Here is a 21,492-nt window from a genome sequence, read left to right on the forward strand (position 1 = left end):
TTACCACAATTTGACAGAAAGTGATGTGATATCATGCGGCATACGGACGTTTTGTGTGGTGTCTTTAATGCGATATATGTGCATTATTTTTTTCACTGCAGTGTGCTTATTTAAAAAATAAATTGGCCTAATATTTACAGTGTGCCAAATTGAGTGACAGGTAGGTCACTGTTTAGTGACTGAATGAAGGGGAGCTCTCGTACTGCTATATGCTTTGCCGAAATTATAGTATATTAAAAATGTATCAGTTTATAACGTGAAAACATTTTTTTTTTCAAAATAGCGGAAAAGTTTGTGAGTTACAATTTTCATCAACATGCTTGGCAAATCGAGTGGTCGTGGCAGTGATAGTGGATATTGTGAGAATCAGTTTAGTGATGGAAAACAGCCTAGGATATGTGATGGCGACCTCATCACCCCAGTTTCCTCACCGGTATCGCAGACCGTGTTGCCTGTGGATAACTGTGCTGAGGGTCTGGAGGCAACACCTAAACGGTCCAGGGTCGGTTCTTCGTGTGCAGCTTTACGGCATGCTGTGGCAGCCCTAAACAGACTGGATGACTTCACCTGTGAGAAAATAGGCTCGGGATTCTTTTCGGAGGTGTTCAAGGTTAGTACCCAATACCATCAGTAGTGTTACGTCTGTTTAGAGTGCATTTGCACCAACGTCTCTCACTCTATGTCTCCTCTCTCTCGGTGCTGTTTTATGTATAATTTGAAAATATTTGCCCGTTAAACTGTGTATTCGAGAATGTTCAGATTAAATTATATCTATTCCGTCTGCAAACACGACTGGCATAAGATAAATAACATTTCCCTGAGTTATGTTTACAATATTACTAACTGTACAAATCCCTTCAGACTGTCGACTTTTGATTCATCTGAACTGACGTTTCGGTGTATTTTTATGCGTTAAATCATTCATGGTAACGTTATTTAATTGTCTTTGCTAGCAAATTTTCCTAATTTTGAAACTATCGAAAATCATCTTAATTTTGCAGACCTTATTCCTTGCAGGCCATGCCATTAGATTTACTGAGGTAAGGAGTAAATGCGACGCTGCCTCGTCAAACTGTCACGTTGAACATTCTGAGACCCGTTTGAAGTGTACATACGAAGCTTTAATCCAAATTAGATCATGATTATTTCAAGTCATTGTATAGCTGAAAATATAATGAAAACATTCTTCAGTCCTTTCAGATTTATTTTCAATACAAATTTTGTAAAGCATAATTTCTTATTATATATTAATTTAAAAGTAATCGCCCACGACGTACATGTGACCTTGAATATATTCATAGATGTAACAGTCTTCCAAGGTGTTAACTCCGCAGTTCATAACACAGCTCGCGAATCGATGAACAAGGGGATAAAGTGTTTACTTTTCGTTTTTCTCCGCCCAGATTTCTATGTATTTAAAAAATAAGTTGAGTGTGTATTCAACGGCATTTACTAGCGAGGCAGTATTAAGATCCCGTATATTTTTATTGACGGCGTGCAATAGTACTTGTTTCACTTTCTGTATTTACTTCCGTGCGGGGCGGAGAGTTTGTTGTCATGATGTAAATTCAAGTTTTCTTTGCTATGGACAGTCTGATTTGGGCTGCACGATATTAACTTCGAATGAGGCGAGGTAAGGGATAGGAACCTTTGACCTCCCGTTCAAGGCAATTGTCAGTAGAGTGGCTAATTATTCTCCGCCCACTCTCCCGAGTTTTTCTAGACTGATATTTGATGGCCAACTAGTTCACGCATATGGTACTGTGTACAGTCTGGATCTCTCTCTTACGAACTAAGGTGAAAGCAGGGAAAGCAATCTGTGTCCTATCTCTCTTGTGTACTTGTCGCACGAAGACATGTGGCATACCAGTAGCACCTTGAATCATTTGTGTTTCATTAAATTTATCGTCATGGATAACTGCACTTGCCATTTTAACCTTTTAGCAGCGACTTGTTTCTCCAATTTGCTGAATCGCGCAAAGAATACCACACGGGTCAGCGCAACGACCGGGTGTCTCTGTATTTATATATATAGAATACCACCCAGGTTTAGCGTAACTATATGGTGCTCCTATATTTATTCGTGTACCGGTATAAGATACTGTACCACCCAGTAGGACTAATACTTCTGTATTTGTTAATTCTTGAGTAGAATACTATCCAGGGGGCTGATGACCCAGATGTTATGCCCCATTAAAGAACAAGCAGCATCATCATAAATACTATCCAAGTGTAGCTGTTGGTTGCTTAAGTCGTTTATAAAATACTACTCAGGATCGACGTAAGGGTGGAATACTTCAGTGTGTACAGTATTAATTCATGTAGGCATAACGGTGGGTGCTCCTCTAATTAATTAATTTGGGTATATCATATTATTTTTATTCACCCAAGATCAGATTAACAATAGGGTGCTTAAGATTTTATTTGAAATGTTACATACGTATGATCAATATAGGGCAGAATAGCAACAGTACTAAAGTTTTCTTTGGTGTTCATTTCCTTAAAACATTATCAAGGTCACTTTATGCGACATGTTCATGTGTAAAATAATAGAATGCTGCGAGTAATAGCTCTGGTTGTATTACCATAGACATAAGATATGGCCGTTCTAAGGAAACAGTGTCTTAAGTTATTTACCGGGCGAGTTGGCCGTGCGGTTAGGGGCGCGCAGCTGTGAGCTTGTATCCCGGAGATAACTGTCGGCGGCCCTGAAGATGGTTTTCCGTGCTTTCTCCATTTTCGCACCGGGCAAATGCTGGGGCTGTACGTTAATTAAGGCCACGGCCGCTTTCTTCCCACTCCTAGGCCTTTCCTATCCCATCATCGCCATAAGATCTCTCTCTATCGGTGCGACGCAAAGCAAATTGTAAAAAAAAAAAAAAGAAGGAACTGTCTAATTTATCTGTGTAAAGTAAAATATAGGGTCATGTGTTCCTGTAGTTGAGCGACTTTACTGTAAAGCGATAGAAGATGAGCAATTAGATGCTTTTTTTTTTTTTTGCTATTGGCTTTACATCGCACCGACACAGATAGGTCTTATGGCGACGATGGGACAGGAAAGGGCTAGGAGTGGGAAGGAAGCGGTCGTGGCCTTAATTAAGGTACAGCCCCAACATTTGCCTGGTGTGGAAATGGAAAACCGCGGAAAACCATCTTCAGGGCTGCCGACATTGGGGTTCGAACCCATTATCTCCCGAAAACTGGATACTGGCCGCACTTAAGCAACTGCAGCTATCGAGCTCGGTCAATACAGATGTTGTTGCGTTCGTTGTCTGAAGTGTGTTAGGCTTTACATCTAATATCCGATGTGTAAAACTGCGGTGCGCAGCATAGTATTTAGGTCTTAACCACTACGACATTCTTGTGAAGAGGTCGAAGAATTTAATGAAAACTTTCTCCTCCGATGAGAATTTAACCGACCAGCTCAACCTGGATAACTGGAACATCGTACGGTACGAGGCGCTTTGTTTGCAGTACTTCGTTGGTTGACGACTTATTTTGCTATGTAATATTGTCCTTTCAGATGCTTTTTAGGGTCGTCGTTAGGCGAGACGAATAACTGGTTATATTTGGCCTATTTTTTCAGACTTTACGATAAAAATGTAATGGCGTATGGCTTTTAATGCGGGAAGTGTCCGAGGACAAGTTCGGCTCGCCAGATGCAGGTCTTTTGTTTTGACGCCGTAGGGGACCAGCGCGTCGTGATGAGGATGACATGATGAAGACGACACATAAACCCAGCCCCCGTGTCTGCGAAATTAACCATTTATGGTTAAAATTCCCGAACCTGCCGGGAATCGAACCTGTGACTCCTGTGACCAAAGGTCAGCATCTTAACCATTTAGCCGGACAGACTTTATGATGAACCCCATGATCACTTTTGTGTGTCTGTTGCTCGTTCATATTCCTTTCAGACGGATTATTATTCTCGATTTATCCTGTATGTTGTATTGTAAATCCTGTATGCATAGAAAGATGGAGGAAAAGCTGTTTGTTTATGTGTTTGTTTGTTTGTTTCTTTCTTTCAACCACGGTCTCTATTTCATTTGATTATTGAATTAAAAAAGGAACGTCAAAGGAAAGATGCCGCCATGGTTCAGGTGGTAGGGCACCGGCCTCTCACCGCTGGGTTCCGGGGTTCAAATCGCGGTCACTCCATGTGAGATTTGTGCTAGACAAAACGGAGGCGGGACAGGTTTTTCTCCGGGTACTCTGGTTTTAACTGTCATCTTTCATTCCAGCAACACTCTCCAATTTCATTTCATCTTTCATTCATTAATCATTGCTCCAGAGGAGTGCGACAGGCTTCGGCAGCCGGCACAATTCCTGTCCTCGCCGCTAGATGGGGGCTTCATTCACTCCTTTCCTGACCCGGTCAAATGGCTGGAAACAGGCTGTGGATTTTTCATTTCAACATCGAAGTAAAGAGAAGAAGAGAGAAGACAGTGTAGCGGCCCTATTTACCTTAGTTAGATAGCTCGTACTCCGTTGTTAAGAGTGATTAGGACGTCTGAGTAAAATAGGGAAAGAAATGGGTGAATGTTCTATTCTAGCAATGGAATTAACCATCCGCGATGAAAATTGGACAGCCTCACCAGGATTCGGACTAACCTTTCTTCCACGTTGCACTGTAGGCTAGGGCACTCTCTCTGAGCCAAGGAGGCGGACAACACCGAAGTGGTATACTTATCATACAGGCCTCAGCCGTTTCTTTTCCGATAACGTGTGTGAGAAACACAGATAGACATAACGGTCCTGTAGCTTATGCCACATCTCAAAGTGCCCAGTAATGTGTTAGAACATGGCTCCAGCACCTTAAAAGAAATGTAGAGGCTCTCTGCCACAAAATACTATTTTCCACGAACGCCCTCTCTTTTTTTTTTTGCTAGGGGCTTTACGTCGCACCGGCACAGATAGGTCTTATGGTGACGATGGGATATGAAAGGCCTAGGAGTTGGAAGGAAGCGGCCGTGGCCTTAATTAATGTACAGCCCCAGCATTTGCCTGGTGTGAGAATGGGAAACCACGGAAAACCATCTTCAGGGCTGCCGATAGTGGGATTCGAACCTACTATCTCCCGGATGCAAGCTCACAGCCGCGCGCCTCTACGCGCACGGCCAACTTGCCCGGTAACGCCCTCTCTATAAAGGTACTGACATTAATATTCTGCTCCATATAATCATCATTGAGCGTTGTCCCGTGTTCCGACGAAGAGATCCTAGTGTTGTTCATACAGTGTTGTTGCTTCTTGGCTCTGTCAAGTACTGTATTTCTTGGTGGACGTAGGCGTTCTGGATGATTTAGTGCTGCTTATTTACGGTACTTTACAAATTTATCTCGTAATTTCCTTCATAATGCCGCCGTGCCAGTATTCTGGGGAGTACTTCAGCTACTTGAATTAATTATGGTACAGGAGTCTATTTTTAGACACGTCCTTGAATTAGCAATAGCACGGTGCAGTCCAGTTAAATGGAAATGAGGAGGCATTGCTGAACTTAACGTACCGTTTTGAACAGGGCAATACGGGGTGCGCTAGTGGAGAAGTCTACTCCCAAACGGGAACCTCCTTAGTAACTTGTTTGAGTCCCGGCGACTTCCTGAGAGAGTTTTAAGAGGATGAGCAAGTGGGATAGGAAATTACTAGGACTGGGAAAGAAGCGACCGTGGCTGTAATTAAGGTACGGCCCCAGCACTTGTCTGGTGTGAACACGGGAAACCACAAAAACTTGCCTTCAGGGCTGCCGACAGTGGGATTCGTACCCACCATGTCCCGAATGCAAGCTCAAGGCTACGTGCCCCAAAGAGCGCGGCTAACTCGCTCGGTGGAAAATAATAATAATAATTTTTTATTATTATTATTATATACTCGGTCCGGCTCCTTGAGTGATAAGTCAGCGTTGCGGCCTTCTGTTCTCAGCCAGGTCGGGGATTTTATCCGCGTCCGGTTAATTCCTTCTACTCTGGAACTAGACCTTGATGTGATGTTCATCTCAGTACTAACCTCTTTATATACACAAAACGCAATACTATCAACCATTACAGGAGCTCGCAACAGTGAATAAATGTCTCCATATACGGTTCGCGTCAGGTTCGATCCTGGCTCAGTCCGGTGGTATTTGAAGGTGCTCAAATACGTCAGCCTCGTGTCGTTAGATTTACCGGCACGTAAAAGAACTCTTGCGGGACTAAATTTCGGCACCTCGGCGTCTCCGAAAACCGAAAAAGTACTTAGTGGGACGTAAAGCCAATAACATTACTATTATTAGTCCACATGTACGACACAGTTCGCTCCCGCGACCCCATGACAATGTGTGAAAAGCATTAATATTATTATTATTATTATTATTATTATTATTCGCTTGAATGATGTTTCGAATTGATTCTTTCTGGATGAAGTTGAAGTTCCTCACACTGTTATATAAAACACAAGAGCTATTATACAGGTTATTCTCCTCGGTAACTTGATAAGAAAAATCAAATGAGTGTTACACGTCCTTGATGCAAGAAGAGTTCTGACAAGAATCTATGTCAACCCCAGCGCTGCCAAATACACCTGAGAATGCGTTCCTCTGTTTGCAATTGTCTAGAATCAGATCACGGTCCTTCAATTAATTGTACGGTGCCAGCGTATTTAGATAAAGATTAATTCACAAACAACCTAGTAACGTACATCTGTCTTGATGTTGCTGGATAACCCATGCCTTGCTATTTTAAGTATATAACGTGCTTAGAATTATGGAAAAGACCGCGTCATAAATTTGTAAGGAAATGGCCAAAACTGTAACCTAATATTCACTGGTTTACAGATTCAAGTACATACATACATCCATACATTATCATTATAGACTGTTATGCCTTTCAGCGTTCAGTCTGCAAGCCTCTGAGAATTTACTAAACGTCGCCACAATCCTCGATTTGTAACTAGTGTTGTGGCCTGCCTCTTTTTACAGTTTTGCTTTACGTCGCACCGACACAGATAGGTCTTATAGTGACGATGGGATAGGCCAGAGCTAAGAGTGGGAAGGAAGCGACCGTGGCCTTAATTAAGGTGTGGAGGTGGGAAACCACGGAGAACCATCTTCAGGGCTGTCAACAGTGGGTTTCGTACCCACTAATTACCGATTGCAAGCTCACAGCTACACGCCCCTAACCGTACGGCCAACTCGCTCGGTAAAGTGCCTCTTTCTGTTTGTTTTTTTTCTTTTGTTCAAAGATGGTTAACAGAAAAACCGCAAGTCCCTTGGAACATTCATTGAAGGAGAAAGTTTCGGTCTTCACTAAGAATGATGAGATCGTGTAAGTGAAAGGAAGGGGCGCAAGGGAGATCGGAAAATGAAAGGTTCTTGGAAGCTTGCAAACCTACCATCGTCAAGGTTGAAAGGGAACGAGATTTTACTTTTAAAAAAGTCATTTCTGACTTATATATCTTATCACTTCACACTCTTCGTAGCCAAGTCACGAGTTTATATGGAACTCACTAACCAGAAAGCTTCTGGTCACCTACATATTCGTACTTTTAGATGGTTTTATGGAGGAAAGTAAAGCATTACATCACTATTACTATCGTAAATCTTAGATTTCGCGTAGAATCTTAAACCATAATGATCTCATTTTTATTTGAAAAATGCCAATGAATTGGCCAGGATTTGAACCACGGCCACCGTTGTTGGAAGCGAGTGACAGTGTCACTTAGCTGTCTAATACCTACATACTGGGGGAGTTGGCCGTGCGGTTAGGGGCGTGCAGCTGTGAGCTTGCATCCGCGAGATAGTGGGTTCGAACCCCACTGGCGGCAGCCCTGAAGATGGTTTTTCATGGTTTCCCATTTTCACACCAGGCACATTCTGGGGATGTACCTTAATTAAGGCCACGGCCGCTTCCTTCCCACTCCTAGACCTTTCTTATCCCATCGGCGCCATGACACCTATCTGTGTCGGTGCGACGTAAAGCCAATTGCAAAAAACAAAAACAAAAAAAAAAAACTACATCACAGCAGTTCCGTTTCTATATATTTATGTAAATAATTTTTATTTTATTTATTTATTTATTACTTGCTTTACGTCGCACTGGCACTGATTGGTCTTATGGCGACAATGGGAGGGGAAAGGGCTAGGATTGGGAAGGAGGCAGCCGAGGCCTTGATGTACAGCCCCAGCAATTGCCTGATGTGAAAATAGGAAGCCACGGAAAACCATCTTCAGGGCTACCAAAAGTGGGGTTCGAACTACAAATAGTTGTAAGAAATACATTGAAGTATTATAAAGTGCAGTAATTACTGTAACAGCAGAATTAATTTCCGTGAGTCTGATGACCCTGGATCGCTTGACAATTATAACACGAAACCCCACTTTCCCCTTTAACGAGCGTATTCACATGGTTGAAATTATCATCCGTCCAAATTAGTTTGTAAATTCATCTTATGCTGGATGACTGAAATGATCAAATGATCATTTTAAATTAAAAAGGTTTCGGAGCTGTTTAGTCGTCGTTAGACGGATTTGTGTTCTAGTGGTTTAACCGTCGCACTAACACATTGAAGGTTTTCGGTGAAGCGAGGGTGGGAAAGGGCTGGGATTGTGAAGGAAGCGGCCGTGGTCTTAATTAGGGTGCACCCCCAGCATTCGCCTGGTGTGAAAATGGGAAACCACGGAAGACCATCTTCAGGGTTGCCGACGGTGGGATTCGAGCTATCATCTCCCAAATGCAAGCTCAGAGTTACTCGACTGATGTCGATTATAATGATGCAGCACGGACATTATTCAAAGATTTTCGCCAGTTGGATTTAAACTCGCTCAGTGGTGGATCCGTGTGTACTTGCAACACTGATTCTTTAACGCGACTGCCTATCCTTGTACAGTACTTACATTTTCTCAAGTTAGCCCTATTTACTGTCTACTGTATCATGGAAATATTGGTAGTAAAGGTGGGGTGTGGGGGTGGAATGAACAAGTACATTACCAAACCTGTGACAGATACTGTCTTTACCTTCCGAGATGACTGCTGCCCACCCAGATGGCCTACAGATATTGGAGCGTTGTAACGATATCTGTAGGTCATTGTTTAGTTTTAATGACCACCTCAACTGTTTCTTATTCTAGACAGCTCCCCCAGTTTCTCACGAATTTGAGCCCCGTTACAGCCTTTATTCAGGAATAAAATGTTTAGACGAGCCAGGAACGGACCTTACGGCCTCCGGGTAACCTGCATGGCAGTACAGCCCCAAATTTGCACAAACATCAAAATTACTGTTACAGCATTGAAAAAAGTTGTAAATACAGTTGAACGCCGATAATACGTGCCCTTTTAATACTGGTACACTGTCGTACATTAGACGCGTCTTCTCTCAGGTTCCTGTACATCTCATACACAAGGCCTTTACCGCAAATACCGCGGTCTCCAAGTTTACACCGTTGTACAGAATCTTTCTAGAACCTGACTCACGACTGATTACAATTACGCATAAAATAAAAGATTCTGCTAGAATTTCTTGGGGGCCGATGATCTAGATGTTAAGCCCCTTTAAACAACAAGCAGCAACAAGCAGAATTTCTTGGTTTATAGTTCTGGAATGAACTTCAGTAACCAGGGCTTTGACACTTTGTGTGTCTGTCAGGTCATCAGCCCAGCGGCTGGTTGGATCCTCACATAGGCACATAGAAACCGCAACAACCGATGGTAGCGCCAAAATGACGCGCAGTAGGCAAGATGAGGAGTGAGGTATTTGCCATTGCTTTCCTTACTGGACCAGAAAGTGTTATTGCAACACAACTGACCCTATGAGCAACACCTTTCATAACAATGAGACGCACTGGTCGTGCTCTGAATGTCATTACTCAGCACTACCCATACCCCAGCAGCTTCCATATCGTCTCAGCCATGGGTGAGCTGGATAGGTGCAGTCGCTTAAGTGCGGCCAGTATGCAGTATTCGGGAGATAGTGGATTCGAACCCCACTGTCGGCAGCCCTCCAGATGGTTTTCCGTGGTTTCCCATTTTCATACCAGGCAAATGCTGGAGCTGTACCTTTATTAAGTCCACGGACGCTTCCTTCCCATTCCTATCCCATCGTCGCCATAAGACCTATCTGTGTCGGTGCGACGTAAAGCAAATAGCGTTTTAAACGTAATGCTGTACAGCATGAGTTGCACCTTCTCCGATTAAGTACATACAATTCAAATGTTTGCGATAGAGATCAGGGAGTAACAAGGCGCCCACCTTTTGAATCCGGTCAATACACAAAATGAGATTTATGACATGAAAATCCACATCCCAGATTTTCTCATTCCTACTAATGAAACAATTGGCCCAGTAGCTAATGATCACAAGGTTAACGGACACGTTAAATAAGCTTGCTGACCTGTAGTGTGAATATTACAGGACTATTTGATGTCAGCCAACGGCCGTAGCCGTGTTGAAACACCGGATCCCGTGAGATCTCCGAAGTTAAGCAACATTGGGCGTGGTCAGGAGTTGGATGGGTTGCCACGCGCTGTTGGTTGGGGGGTAAGGGAATGGAGGAGCGGAAAGGAACTGGCCACCCTACCGCACGTAAACTCCGGCTCAGGAACACCTCCGCGGAGATTCAGACCTGCCTTCGGGCAGAAAAACCCTTACCTTACCTTACCTACTTGATGTCACGAAATACTTGCCTGTTTTTTTAAAGGTAATTGATTTTTATAATCTGTAAAATATGCCGTTAAATGGGATAAGAGTTACTATTTTGTAGACTCATTAGAAATACAAACTTCCTTTTATGCTCAGCTTTCTCTAATTTTAGGTTTCTTATCTAACTCTTACGCCACCAGTTGAGAATAATGCTCCAGTGTATTTTTCCCGTTTTTGTACTTTAATACTCGCAGTTAATAGACGTGTCGAAATTATGACTAGAAAATCTAGTAAGAGCACTTTTGAAGTGACTGGGTTTTGCTCTACTTCCCCGTAGACTAAGCTGGTCTTCTGGTTGAATATAATTCTGTTAATCTGTTATTTTAAAGCTTCCCGAGTTCGCTTTTAGAATAATCAATTGCTGTTTATCGGACGTCTTACGCAGTCCTTACCAACCTCTTGTCTATAGTTATTGTCTATAAATATGACTAGAATTAGATGATATTCAGGTACTTGGTATGCAATTCATAATTCGGGAAGTAAATTCCGTTTTTTATTTATTATAACACCAATACGTGTTTGCCAAAGGACACAGATTAGGTCACAAGTTATTTGAAAAAAAACCCCTGAATTTTTGGTTTTGAAAAGAAATATAAATGTACTGATGAATATGAACATTTTTTATGCTGTCAGGAGGAAATTAAATACTATGTTTTCCGTACAAATGGTTCCACTGAGAATTTTATAATCGTAACAATTTTGTTTTGAAGATTTCTGCGCAGTCTGATTGCCGCCAGTCGACAAAATTTCTGGGGATGGTCCCTCTAGCACCCAGAAGTAGTCCTCTTTTTACTCGTATCTTCCTGTAGGCTCTGGAAGTAGGATATTGTTGGCGCTTAAATACTCAGTTTTTCTTTATCTACGTCATCTGGCTGGGAAACATTCAAACCTTATCGTAGGGTCAATAATTTCTGCTTTGTTTTATCTCCAATTGATGGCAATTATATCTATACAGCGGTTACTTCCACCTTCTACCACACAGTGGACTTCTTCATGAACCTCAAGGCTTTTTTCTTTGAGACTGCTCGCTAATAAAGACCTCACGGTGTTACGACGCTTAATGCGAAGTAACTCTCCCTGAGGGTAGCTCCCGAGCACATGGGGTAGGGTTTCCGTTTCATACTCACTGCAGTGGCCTGTGCTCGTAGAACGTCCAGGTAGAGTGCGCACTCGGGTGACCATTGCCGTCATTGTCTCAATTCCGACGATGATGGCCCATTGCATTTCATCACCCATGAGTTGGCAGATGGTACTTCGGCGAGTGATGGAATTCCTTTCCCTTTGTGCGGGTAGTTTCTCCAAGCATGAAATTCCTTTTAGTCGTAGAGGTTCTCGGATCTTCTTAACACTCTTGCATCTGTCGTCAGTACTTATCTGCAACTCTGAGAAGCAATTATTACTCATGGCGTTATAATCTCTGACAGCACTTACATGACTATCATTCACTACTTCAAGCTTGCCGTTGATGCTCCCCACTTTGCACGATGTATAGACAAGCCTTTATACTGTATTTATTGCTTGTGTACGGCATACTGTTAGGTGCGTCACTAGGTAGCTGAAGAATTTCCTTCATCGCACTCTTGATTAGATTGTTTGCTTTTATTAAAAATTTCTTGGGAATTTTCTCTATAGGTGCTGATTGAAAAGGATATATTAAAGTGGGGCATATGAACTGATTTATAACAGTTAATTTTGGTTGTAGTTGCAGCAAATGGGAGGCAGCAAGCTTGTCTAAATTACTTCTGAGATGTTCTAAAGTTTGGTTTTCATTGAATATCAGCGTCTTATTGAAGGACACACCAGATATTTAACTTCATCACCACCGCCAATACTTGTGATATTGCCACAGATTGTTGGAAATGTATTACAGATTAATTTTCTATTTTGGATGATAATAGCTCTAGATTTCTTAGTATTGATTTCTAGGCCAATCTATTGCAGCATATTGAAGGTGTTTGTGACCAAGATCGAGGCTCACCGGGCGAGTTGGCCGTGCGCGTAGAGGCGCGTGGCTGTGAGCTTGCATCCGGGAGATAGTAGGTTCGAATCCCACTATCGGCAGCCCTGAAAATGGTTTTCCGTGGTTTCCCATTTTCACACCAGGCAAATGCTGGGGCTGTACGTTAATTAAGGCCACGGCCGCTTCCTTCCAACTCCTAGGCCTTTCCTATCCCATCGTCGCCATAAGACCTATCTGTGTCGGTGCGACGTAAAACCCCTAGCAAAAAAAAAAAAGGTCGAGGCTGCTTCTCTATCATTTCCGACAATTGCTGTATCATCAGCATAACATAATGCAGTCATTGGATCTGTATCAGGGGTTAGTTCGAAACCATAAGCTTCAGCAACTTTTTCTTCAGTGATGTCATTAAGTATGTGATTAATACCCCAGTTAAACAAAAAAAGGTGATACTGGATCTCCTTGCATCGCTCCGCATTTGATATTTATTTCCTCAGTATGGCCTTCATGTGTTTGGAATGTATCTGTGTTTATTCTCTGTAAGTAGTTTCATTAGTAGAAGTTTGAGGGACTGAAGCAACTGGGAATGCTCAATGGTCGCAGTTAGATGGCCATGCCCAATGCTGTCAAAGGCTTTACTGACGTCTAAAACACTATGCACGCGGAGGACTTGCGTGCTGCAACTGTGCGGAGAATACTATCGATGATATTTATGTTAATAAAAGTTCCAGGTGTCATAAAAAATCCCCTTTGACAATGGTTTAAGAAAACATATTCTCTTATGACACAATCTAATGTTTTCGCTATAACCCTCCGGACGACAGAACTGATAGTGATTGGTCTCTAATTTGAAATATCCATCTTATCCCCTCCTTTGAATATAAGAACTGGAACAACTCCTTTATTTAACATCAGTCTAGCTATATGTGCTATCAGATTGGCTGCAGTTGGATGTCGAATTGTTTTAAGAAGTACAACTTTATCTGGCCTGGGGCTAGTGTCTATGATATCTATCTTATGACTGAAGAGACTAGGTCTGCTGAAATATCTATAACATTATCGACATTTTCATTTCTAGTCTGGTCATACATTTCTCTCACATGAGAATTAGCAGTCTCAAATTTATTTTTAAAGCGTTCTTCGACAATATCTTTCCTTATTTTAATATTGCACGTTTTCGTTCCGCGTAAAATGTTCCTGGTGGCCTTCCTTCGTTGATAAAAGTACTGAAATTGTGTGAGTTCATAATCAAAAATTTTTCTCCGTCTTTGACGGTAATTTTTGGAAGCTCTTTGAGAATTTTTGCTAGTTTTATATTGGCGATTGTTATTTTTTAAACCCTTGTTTTCGAGCTTCATTATATTTACTTACTGGATTCTTTGGACCCGGTAAAATATCTGTAGCCGTAGCTAAGAATTCCACGTATTTTGAGACGTTTTCGTTGAAGTCCGAGTCAGTCAACTCTTGTTGAAATATGTGTAGCCATTTTCTCATTTACCTCTTATATATATTATTTACGTCTCCGCGTTCATCGGGTTCTTGTAAATGAGGCGATGATAAAAGATGAGTCAACATCTTTCAATCCTACATTTGGATCAGGTGTAGGAGTCAAAGAGGTCGTATTTACAAGGGATTCAAGATATTCTTCTGGATGGGCTTTGCTAATATGGATTGTAAGTCCTTTGCACTGTTTGCCACAATACTGACAAGGAATTTTCTGGTCTTCATAACTGTCACATGTAATATCAGTCATATTGACGACCATAGGGCCTATGTAAAGGATAACTCAGGATGAAATTAAAGATCTCGGAGCTAATGGTGTGTCCACAAGCGTTTGAGAGTTTGTGTTGCTTTATGGTTGTAATTTATATATCAAATATTTCGTTGCTAAGCTCGTTGAAGTTGATATACGAAATTAAGGAATACCTACAACATGTATATATACTTTCTGTTATGTTGATTGTTACTACCGTTCTACCTGCTATTGAACAAAGGTAAGGTAAGGGTTATTCTGCCCGAAGGCAGGTCCGAACCTCCGCAGAGGTGCTCCTGAGCCGGAGTTTACGTGCGGTAGGGTGGCCAGTTCCTTTCCGCTCCTCCATTCCCTTACCCCCCACCAACAGCGCGTGGCAACCCATCCAACTCCTGACCACGTCCAATGTTGCTTAACTTCGGAGATCTCACGGGATCCGGTGTTTCAACACGGCTACGGCCGTTGGCATTGAAAAAAAGGAATATAAAATATGTGTATTTCTTCCGTATCGATATCTATCCTCTTTGACCTAAACTTAGCTGAGCTTTATCGTTCCATGAAAAAATGGGATATGGAACAATATACGAAACCCTGTGATGCAACAGCCCCAAAGGGCCATGGCCTACAAAGTAACCGCTGCTCAGCCCGAAGGGCTGCAAATTACGAGGTGTCGTGTGGTCAGCACGACGGGTCCTCTCGGCCGTTATTCTTGCCTTTCTAGACCGGGGCCACCATCTCACCGTCAGATAACTCCTCAATTGTAATCACGTAGGCTGAGTGGACCTTGAACCAGCCCTCAGATGCAGGTAAAAATCCCTGAACTTGCCGGGAATCGAAGCCGGGGACTCCGGGTAAGAGGCAGGCACGCTACCCCTACACCACGCGGCCGGCTGCAACGATATACAGGATAACAACAAAACTGTCGAATCAAGAAATCTTCAATATAAAATTATGATGTAAACTTCTGTTTCACGATACGAAAAATGTACATAACACTCACAAACTTTCTTCAGACGACTGGCACGCCTTAAATGGAAAAATATTAAAAAAAACCAATTTCAACCTTATAACATCTCAAATATAGGAAGCATAATCACTTTCCATCTGCGCTTCGTGTGGTTTCGAGACTGGGAGAACTGGAAGCTGGTGTGATCTTGGCCGGTATTCAAAACGGGTGTGTTAAGTGGGCGTGAGCACAGAGACAGATATAGAGCCAACAGGTCATCTAAATACGGACCAATGACATGTTCGTAGGATACTCCGGAAGAGCGTAGAAAGTGTTAGGACCTTTCAGAACAGGGTCAATTTCCTTGAAAGCTGACGAACTGAAAGTCTATAGGAACAGGCGAGGACGATTGGATTCATTGCTAGTCCAAAATCAACCGAATTCCTGGGAATAAACTCTATCAATGAGAACAAGTTTCAAAATCAGACGTGTAAAGCGTGAATGCAAGACAAGTGGGAATAGTTATCAGCAACAGTCTGGAATTCAGATGGCGGTAGCAGTAGTCAGTTTTACTTATACGTTGAAGGTACAGAGAGGAATCATTCTCCTGGATCAGTGAAATCAGTTGGTTGTGAGGAGATTGAGAAGATCACTGAAATAGAGAGCTAGTCCTACCGGGCTGAGCAAACTAGAGATCTTGTTTGTGAGTAGTAAAATGAAACGAAGAAAAATGCATACAAGAAAATGGTGAGAATTGTCACAGAAAAGATCTTGTAGAATACTGAAGAAATAGAAGTACTGACATGAAGGGATCAGAGTGTTACTTACGGCAGTTGAAATGGCAGAAGACTGAGGACAACCAGCAAGCAAGGAGGAAGTAAATGGCTCAGTAAATGAAACATTGGAAATGATAGGGAACCGAATGAAGTTAAATTGCGGAGAAGCAGATTCTGATGACGTATGCAAGCTTCATCGAACAATGGGGAAGATACCAATTAAAGTGGGGTTCTGGTGTCACCTCTAATGGTGAGTCAGGTAAGTAACGCAGACAATCTGTATGATGAAAAATAGATAGGCGCTATCACAGAGCAGGAGATCCTGCGGTTCCATTTATGAAAGAGAAGAAATTAAAGGCTTTAAGGCGTAGGTCTACATAAGAAGTTTCAGATTAAGGATAATCGCATAGAAGATTTCCCCAGTTTTACATACCATGTCGGAAGCACTATGTCATGAAGTAGGAAGTGCCGAAGATTTTGTTTGTAATTGGGTTCAGAAAGGCTAATGCAGTCTTCCTACATTTGTGTTCTTTTTGAAAGAGCAACATATATCTGAGAACAAAATGAGAACATTCGGAAGTAAAAGAGAACGCATTTTGTCTGTAATGGATGTAAGACCTAGAAAATAAAAATCGCTAGGAAGATTCAGACCTTCAACTAACCGTTGCTTGCACGCTGTTTTGAAAGAGTTTTCCAATGGAGAACTGTGGAACCTTGTGAATGAAAAAGCTGTTGCCATGTGTGTATTGACACGGAAACTGAATTGAACGGGCATGCTCCTTAATAATTGGACATGAATAAATGGACATCCCCTAAGCTGCAATTCGTAAGGAGAGTTAATGAGAGGCACACCAATAATCACGTAGGACAGAAAATCTGTGAAAATGACGGCCTGGAAAATAATCTACTCTGGAATTTTCATAGAGAGAATGTGAATAGGGAGATGGCTGGATTTCAGTGGGGGTCTCGTTGGACCTTTTGTTTGTTTGTTAATTCTTCCGCTTCCTGGGCCCAAGTGATTTAATTTCATTTATATGTTGAACTTAAATTCCACGCGGGAAATGTTTCTGTATATATTTCTTCCAATATCTCATCGACCAGCTGAATTACTGATTTCTTAAGCAGGCAAGTCCTTAACCGTATACCAACGAGCTGCACTTCCAATTATGGTATCCTCAGTGGGTGGGGAATGTAAAACGGTGTTTTAAGAGTTTTCTAATGGAGAACTGAACCTTGTGAATGAAAAATCTGTTGCCATGTGTATATTGACACGAAAATTGTGTTGAACGGGCATGTTCTGTAATAATGGGACAGGAATAAAAGGATATCCCCTAAACTCCAATTCGTAAGGAGAGTTAATGAGAGGCACGCCAAGAATCACGTCATAAGAAGCGCCTAAAAGCGGCATGTTCTCATCTTAAGAGCATGAAGTGGTAAATTTGTGATATCTCCCTAGTCCAGCACTGTTTCCACAGACTTATGCGAGTCTCCTTCCTTTCATTTTGCCTATCCGACCACCCTTGATCGACTCTTGTTGTCTTCCTACACGACGATATGGCGAGTTGGCCGTGTGGTTAGGGGCGCGCAGGCTGTGCGCTTTCATGTGGGAGATAGTTCGAACCCCAGTGTCGGCAGCCCTGCAGATGGTTTTCCGTACTTTCCCATTTTCACACCAAGCAAATATTGGGACTGTACCTTAACGCCACGGCCACTGCTTCCCAAACTAGCATTTTTTGCATCCTTCCGTCGCCGAAAACCTTCGAAGTGTTAGTGCCGACGTTAAGCTACTTGCAAAAATAAAATAAAAATATAGGGAATTATCTACAACCTCAAATGCCGCAGTACTCAGCCGAGATCGAGCCCTATATCTTGGGAACAGAAGTACGACGACTAATACATTGTAACTAGAAAGTCGGTTATGTCACAGAAGAGCATCATCTTTTACTCTGATGAAAATAGCTGTTAATGATACGAGGACTAGAGGATAAAAATAACTCCAATCCTTGCACTTTCGGTGGGCGGGAGAGTACATTGGAAGACGAAGCCAGACGTAACTCATTGCATTTTTATCAGTTACAAGGTTAGCGTGCGCTGAAGGTCGCGTGTTCGATCCCTTGGGCGGTTATTCTCATTGATCTCCAAAGTCATTTTGGATGTTTGCCAGCTGTTCCCTAGCACTGCATTGTGTTCACGTGCTCTACATTCCTTCATCGCCCTTTCTTTTACATTTTATTCTGTTTCAGTTGAAAAAGAGATGCTTGCGAAAACTATCGGAATGACTATAGGTTGGGTGACATGTACTTCACTTTGTTTCTGTCCCAGGCCTTGGGGCATACACAAAGATTCACTGCGAAATTGAGCTGGAGTGTATTGTATATCACAAATTAGAGTTTAATATACTTAGTCGTAACAATGTTTGTGTAGCAGATTAAACTTCTGAGCAGACTGTGCCAGTTATGATAGAACTTGATTGTTTTGCCAGCATGACTTTGAATATCCATCTTGTTTTTGTTTTGTCCATAATGTTATTACTGTCTACTACAAAGAGTGCGCAAACAACTAATCAAAGTATGTTAGTGCTACGTATTGGCTATTTCTCTTACGTTTATATCAGTGTTAGCAATCGTATTTGCCGAAATAGCTGAGTGATTGCTTCTAGTTACTCACCAAGGTGGCCGCGTTCTAATCCAGGTCAGCGCTCGCGGATTTTTGAAATGTAAGGCCGCGTCCGTGTGGTTCGGATTCCACGTGAAACTGCATATGCCGCAGCTATGATCATATCAACAGTCACGTTAAACTGCAAGCTTGATTGCTTTGAAGTTTTGCATCTACCCTTTCTGTTTTACTATTATGGCAGTGTAAACCAAACCCCATTGCGCAACAGAGCCATGGCCTACCAGATAATCGCTGCTCAGCCCGAAGGCCTACCGATTATGATGTGTTGTGTGGCCAGTGCGACGAATCCCTTCGGCCGTTATTCTTGACTTTCTAGACCGGGGCCGCTATCCCAGTCAGACAGCTCCTCAGTTGTAACTACGTAGACTGAATGAATCTCGAAACAGCAATCAGATCCAGGAATCGCTGACCTGGCTGGGAACCGAACACAGGGTTTAACTGCAAGAAACAAAAATGATGTCTTAGTGTGATGTGTTGTATGTGAATGAAAAGGTGTGTATTAAGACAGGCACTATGTCTTTTCACGAGAGTTTAATCCTGATGTAAACATGGTATGTCCACGCCTCCGCCAGAGAACAAGTTGTGGTTCGCTGAGCGTGCAGTACCGACCTCCACCCCGTCAACGTCTCGCATACGATAACAGTGCGAAGATCTGCACTTCTGAATAAACGACTAAACCTGGATTCTGTTCACTTAGTTTATTGAACACATTCACAATCCACTGCCTATGGTCACTTCTGAGCGGTTTTCCTCGTTTGTGCTTCACTACACGCGATGGCCCTACCTCTTGCTCCATTTCTCTCACTATGAATACTGACACTGCTGTACAGCTTGGGACTTTCCCTCATTACGAGAAGACTTCCTGTATACCACCACGCCTTGTGCCTTCATTTCTCGTTATATATTATTCTCGTTATATATATACCAACCATATTTTAATTTGATTACGTACTCTTCCAAACTCTCCAAATGTAACAAACTAAAATAAAATACTACTTTTCTTCGAGCTCGCATAGTCCAATGAGTGCGACGCTTGCTTCTCCAATCAACTTCGTCTTTGACCACGTGCAAAGGCAACGTGCTCCACCTATTTGTTTATATCAGGATTAAACTCTCGTGAAAAGACATATAGCACCCAGTTTCCGGGTTAAAGGTATTGATCGATCACCGCAAAAAAAAAAAAAAAACCCTGGGAGTTGAACCAGGCGTCCTGTGAATGTTCACATTCAGGACAAACATACAGATGAGTAGGGGGCATAAAAATAAATTACACAACTGGAAGAGGAATGCAGTGTATAGCAGAGGAGCATACGATCTTACGTTAGTGGAACCCCGGATCGATCAAGAATAACTTCTGCTGTCCAAATGGAATAGAAAAATGAAATGGCGTATGGCTTTTAGTGCCGAGAGTGTCAGAGAACAAGTTCGGCTCGCTAGATGCAGGTCTTTCGATTTGACTCCCGTTCGCGACCTGCGTGTCTTGTTGAGGATTAAATGATGACGAAGACGATACATACACCTAGTCTCCATGTCAGCGGAATTAACAAACAATGGTTAAAATTCCTGACCCTGCCGGGAATCGAACGCCGGACCCCTGTGACCAAAGGCCAGTAGTACTCTAAACATTTAGCCATGGAGCCGGACATCCAAATGGAAAAGGAATACTCTAGCTAGGCCATTGCGCTAATCACACCCCCTACTTTTATACCTAACAGTAGACATTAATTCAGTGATCCTGAATAGAGACATATATCCTGTTGCCACTTATTCAGTGAAATTTCATAAATACAACGCTCTTGCATGCACTCACCGTTTTGTATCATTTATATATATTATTGTATAGTAACACTTCCTCAATTTAGAAGCTACCTAAAAGATTAGGTAAGTTTGTATCAGCTAAAAGTGCGTAATGGAAAAATAAAGAAAAAGTTATTTTATTATAAAAATATCGCCTAAGATGGTTACTTAAAATACTCTCACCTTTGTCTCTTTCGTAAGTTGCTAGTTTTTATTTAAACAATCCCCTCAAAATTGCTCTTTTTATTTTATGAATATGTTTACATTGTCATTTGATTACTTGCTCAAATTAATTTGGAATCAACTCGACAGGTGACCGACTAGAAGGCCCAGGTTGTTGAATTTTCAGGTGTCATGTGTGTGTGCTACAATCTTTTGTTACCTTTGACTATATCCCGCAAGCCTAACGCGTGACAAGCACAATAGATTGTAATTTTTTTATTACAATTTAGATTCCTCGAATGGCTTATTATAGACGGAACAGTGTGTGCGTGATTCCGCATGGTAAACGTGATTAGTCTTTTCATTTTGATACATTCCGGTTACATTCCAGTCAGTTTCGAAAAGGAAGGTTCTTCAGTCGGCTTTTCGTGACGTCATGAGGGGAAGGGCTATGCATGTGTAAGTAGCGACCGTAGTCTTAAAGCTGGTATTTGCCTGGTATGAAAATGGGAAACCACGAATCTTCAGGACAGTTGACAGGCGTATTAAATCCACTTTCTTTCGAATGCAAACTCGCAGCTACACGCGTACCCAACTCGCTCAGCCATTCGAAGTTAGATGCTCGGCCGATGGCCTAGATGTTATGCCCCTTTAATTAAACAACAAGCATCATCAACTAGAGGGATGTTTAACAGTTATCTCTATTATCTAGCTTATCTGATTTTGTTTAGGTATGCTAAGAGAACCACTTACGTTGGTT

At 42.1% G+C, this 21,492-nt stretch overlaps 1 protein-coding gene across 1 annotated transcript in view; it reads left to right on the forward strand.

The window, feature by feature from the left end:
* The first annotated feature begins 300 nt into the window (after window positions 1–300).
* Window positions 301–21,492, forward strand: part of cdi (center divider) — a 749,111-nt gene continuing 727,919 nt past the window's right edge. The window contains exon 1 of the mRNA XM_067152029.2: window positions 301–610. Coding sequence (XP_067008130.1) covers window positions 317–610 — 294 coding nt within the window. The 5' untranslated portion in view covers window positions 301–316. The remainder of the gene's footprint in view (window positions 611–21,492) is intronic.

Source organism: Anabrus simplex, chromosome 1 (genome assembly GCF_040414725.1).
Source record: "Anabrus simplex isolate iqAnaSimp1 chromosome 1, ASM4041472v1, whole genome shotgun sequence".
Lineage (NCBI taxonomy): Eukaryota > Metazoa > Arthropoda > Insecta > Orthoptera > Tettigoniidae > Anabrus > Anabrus simplex.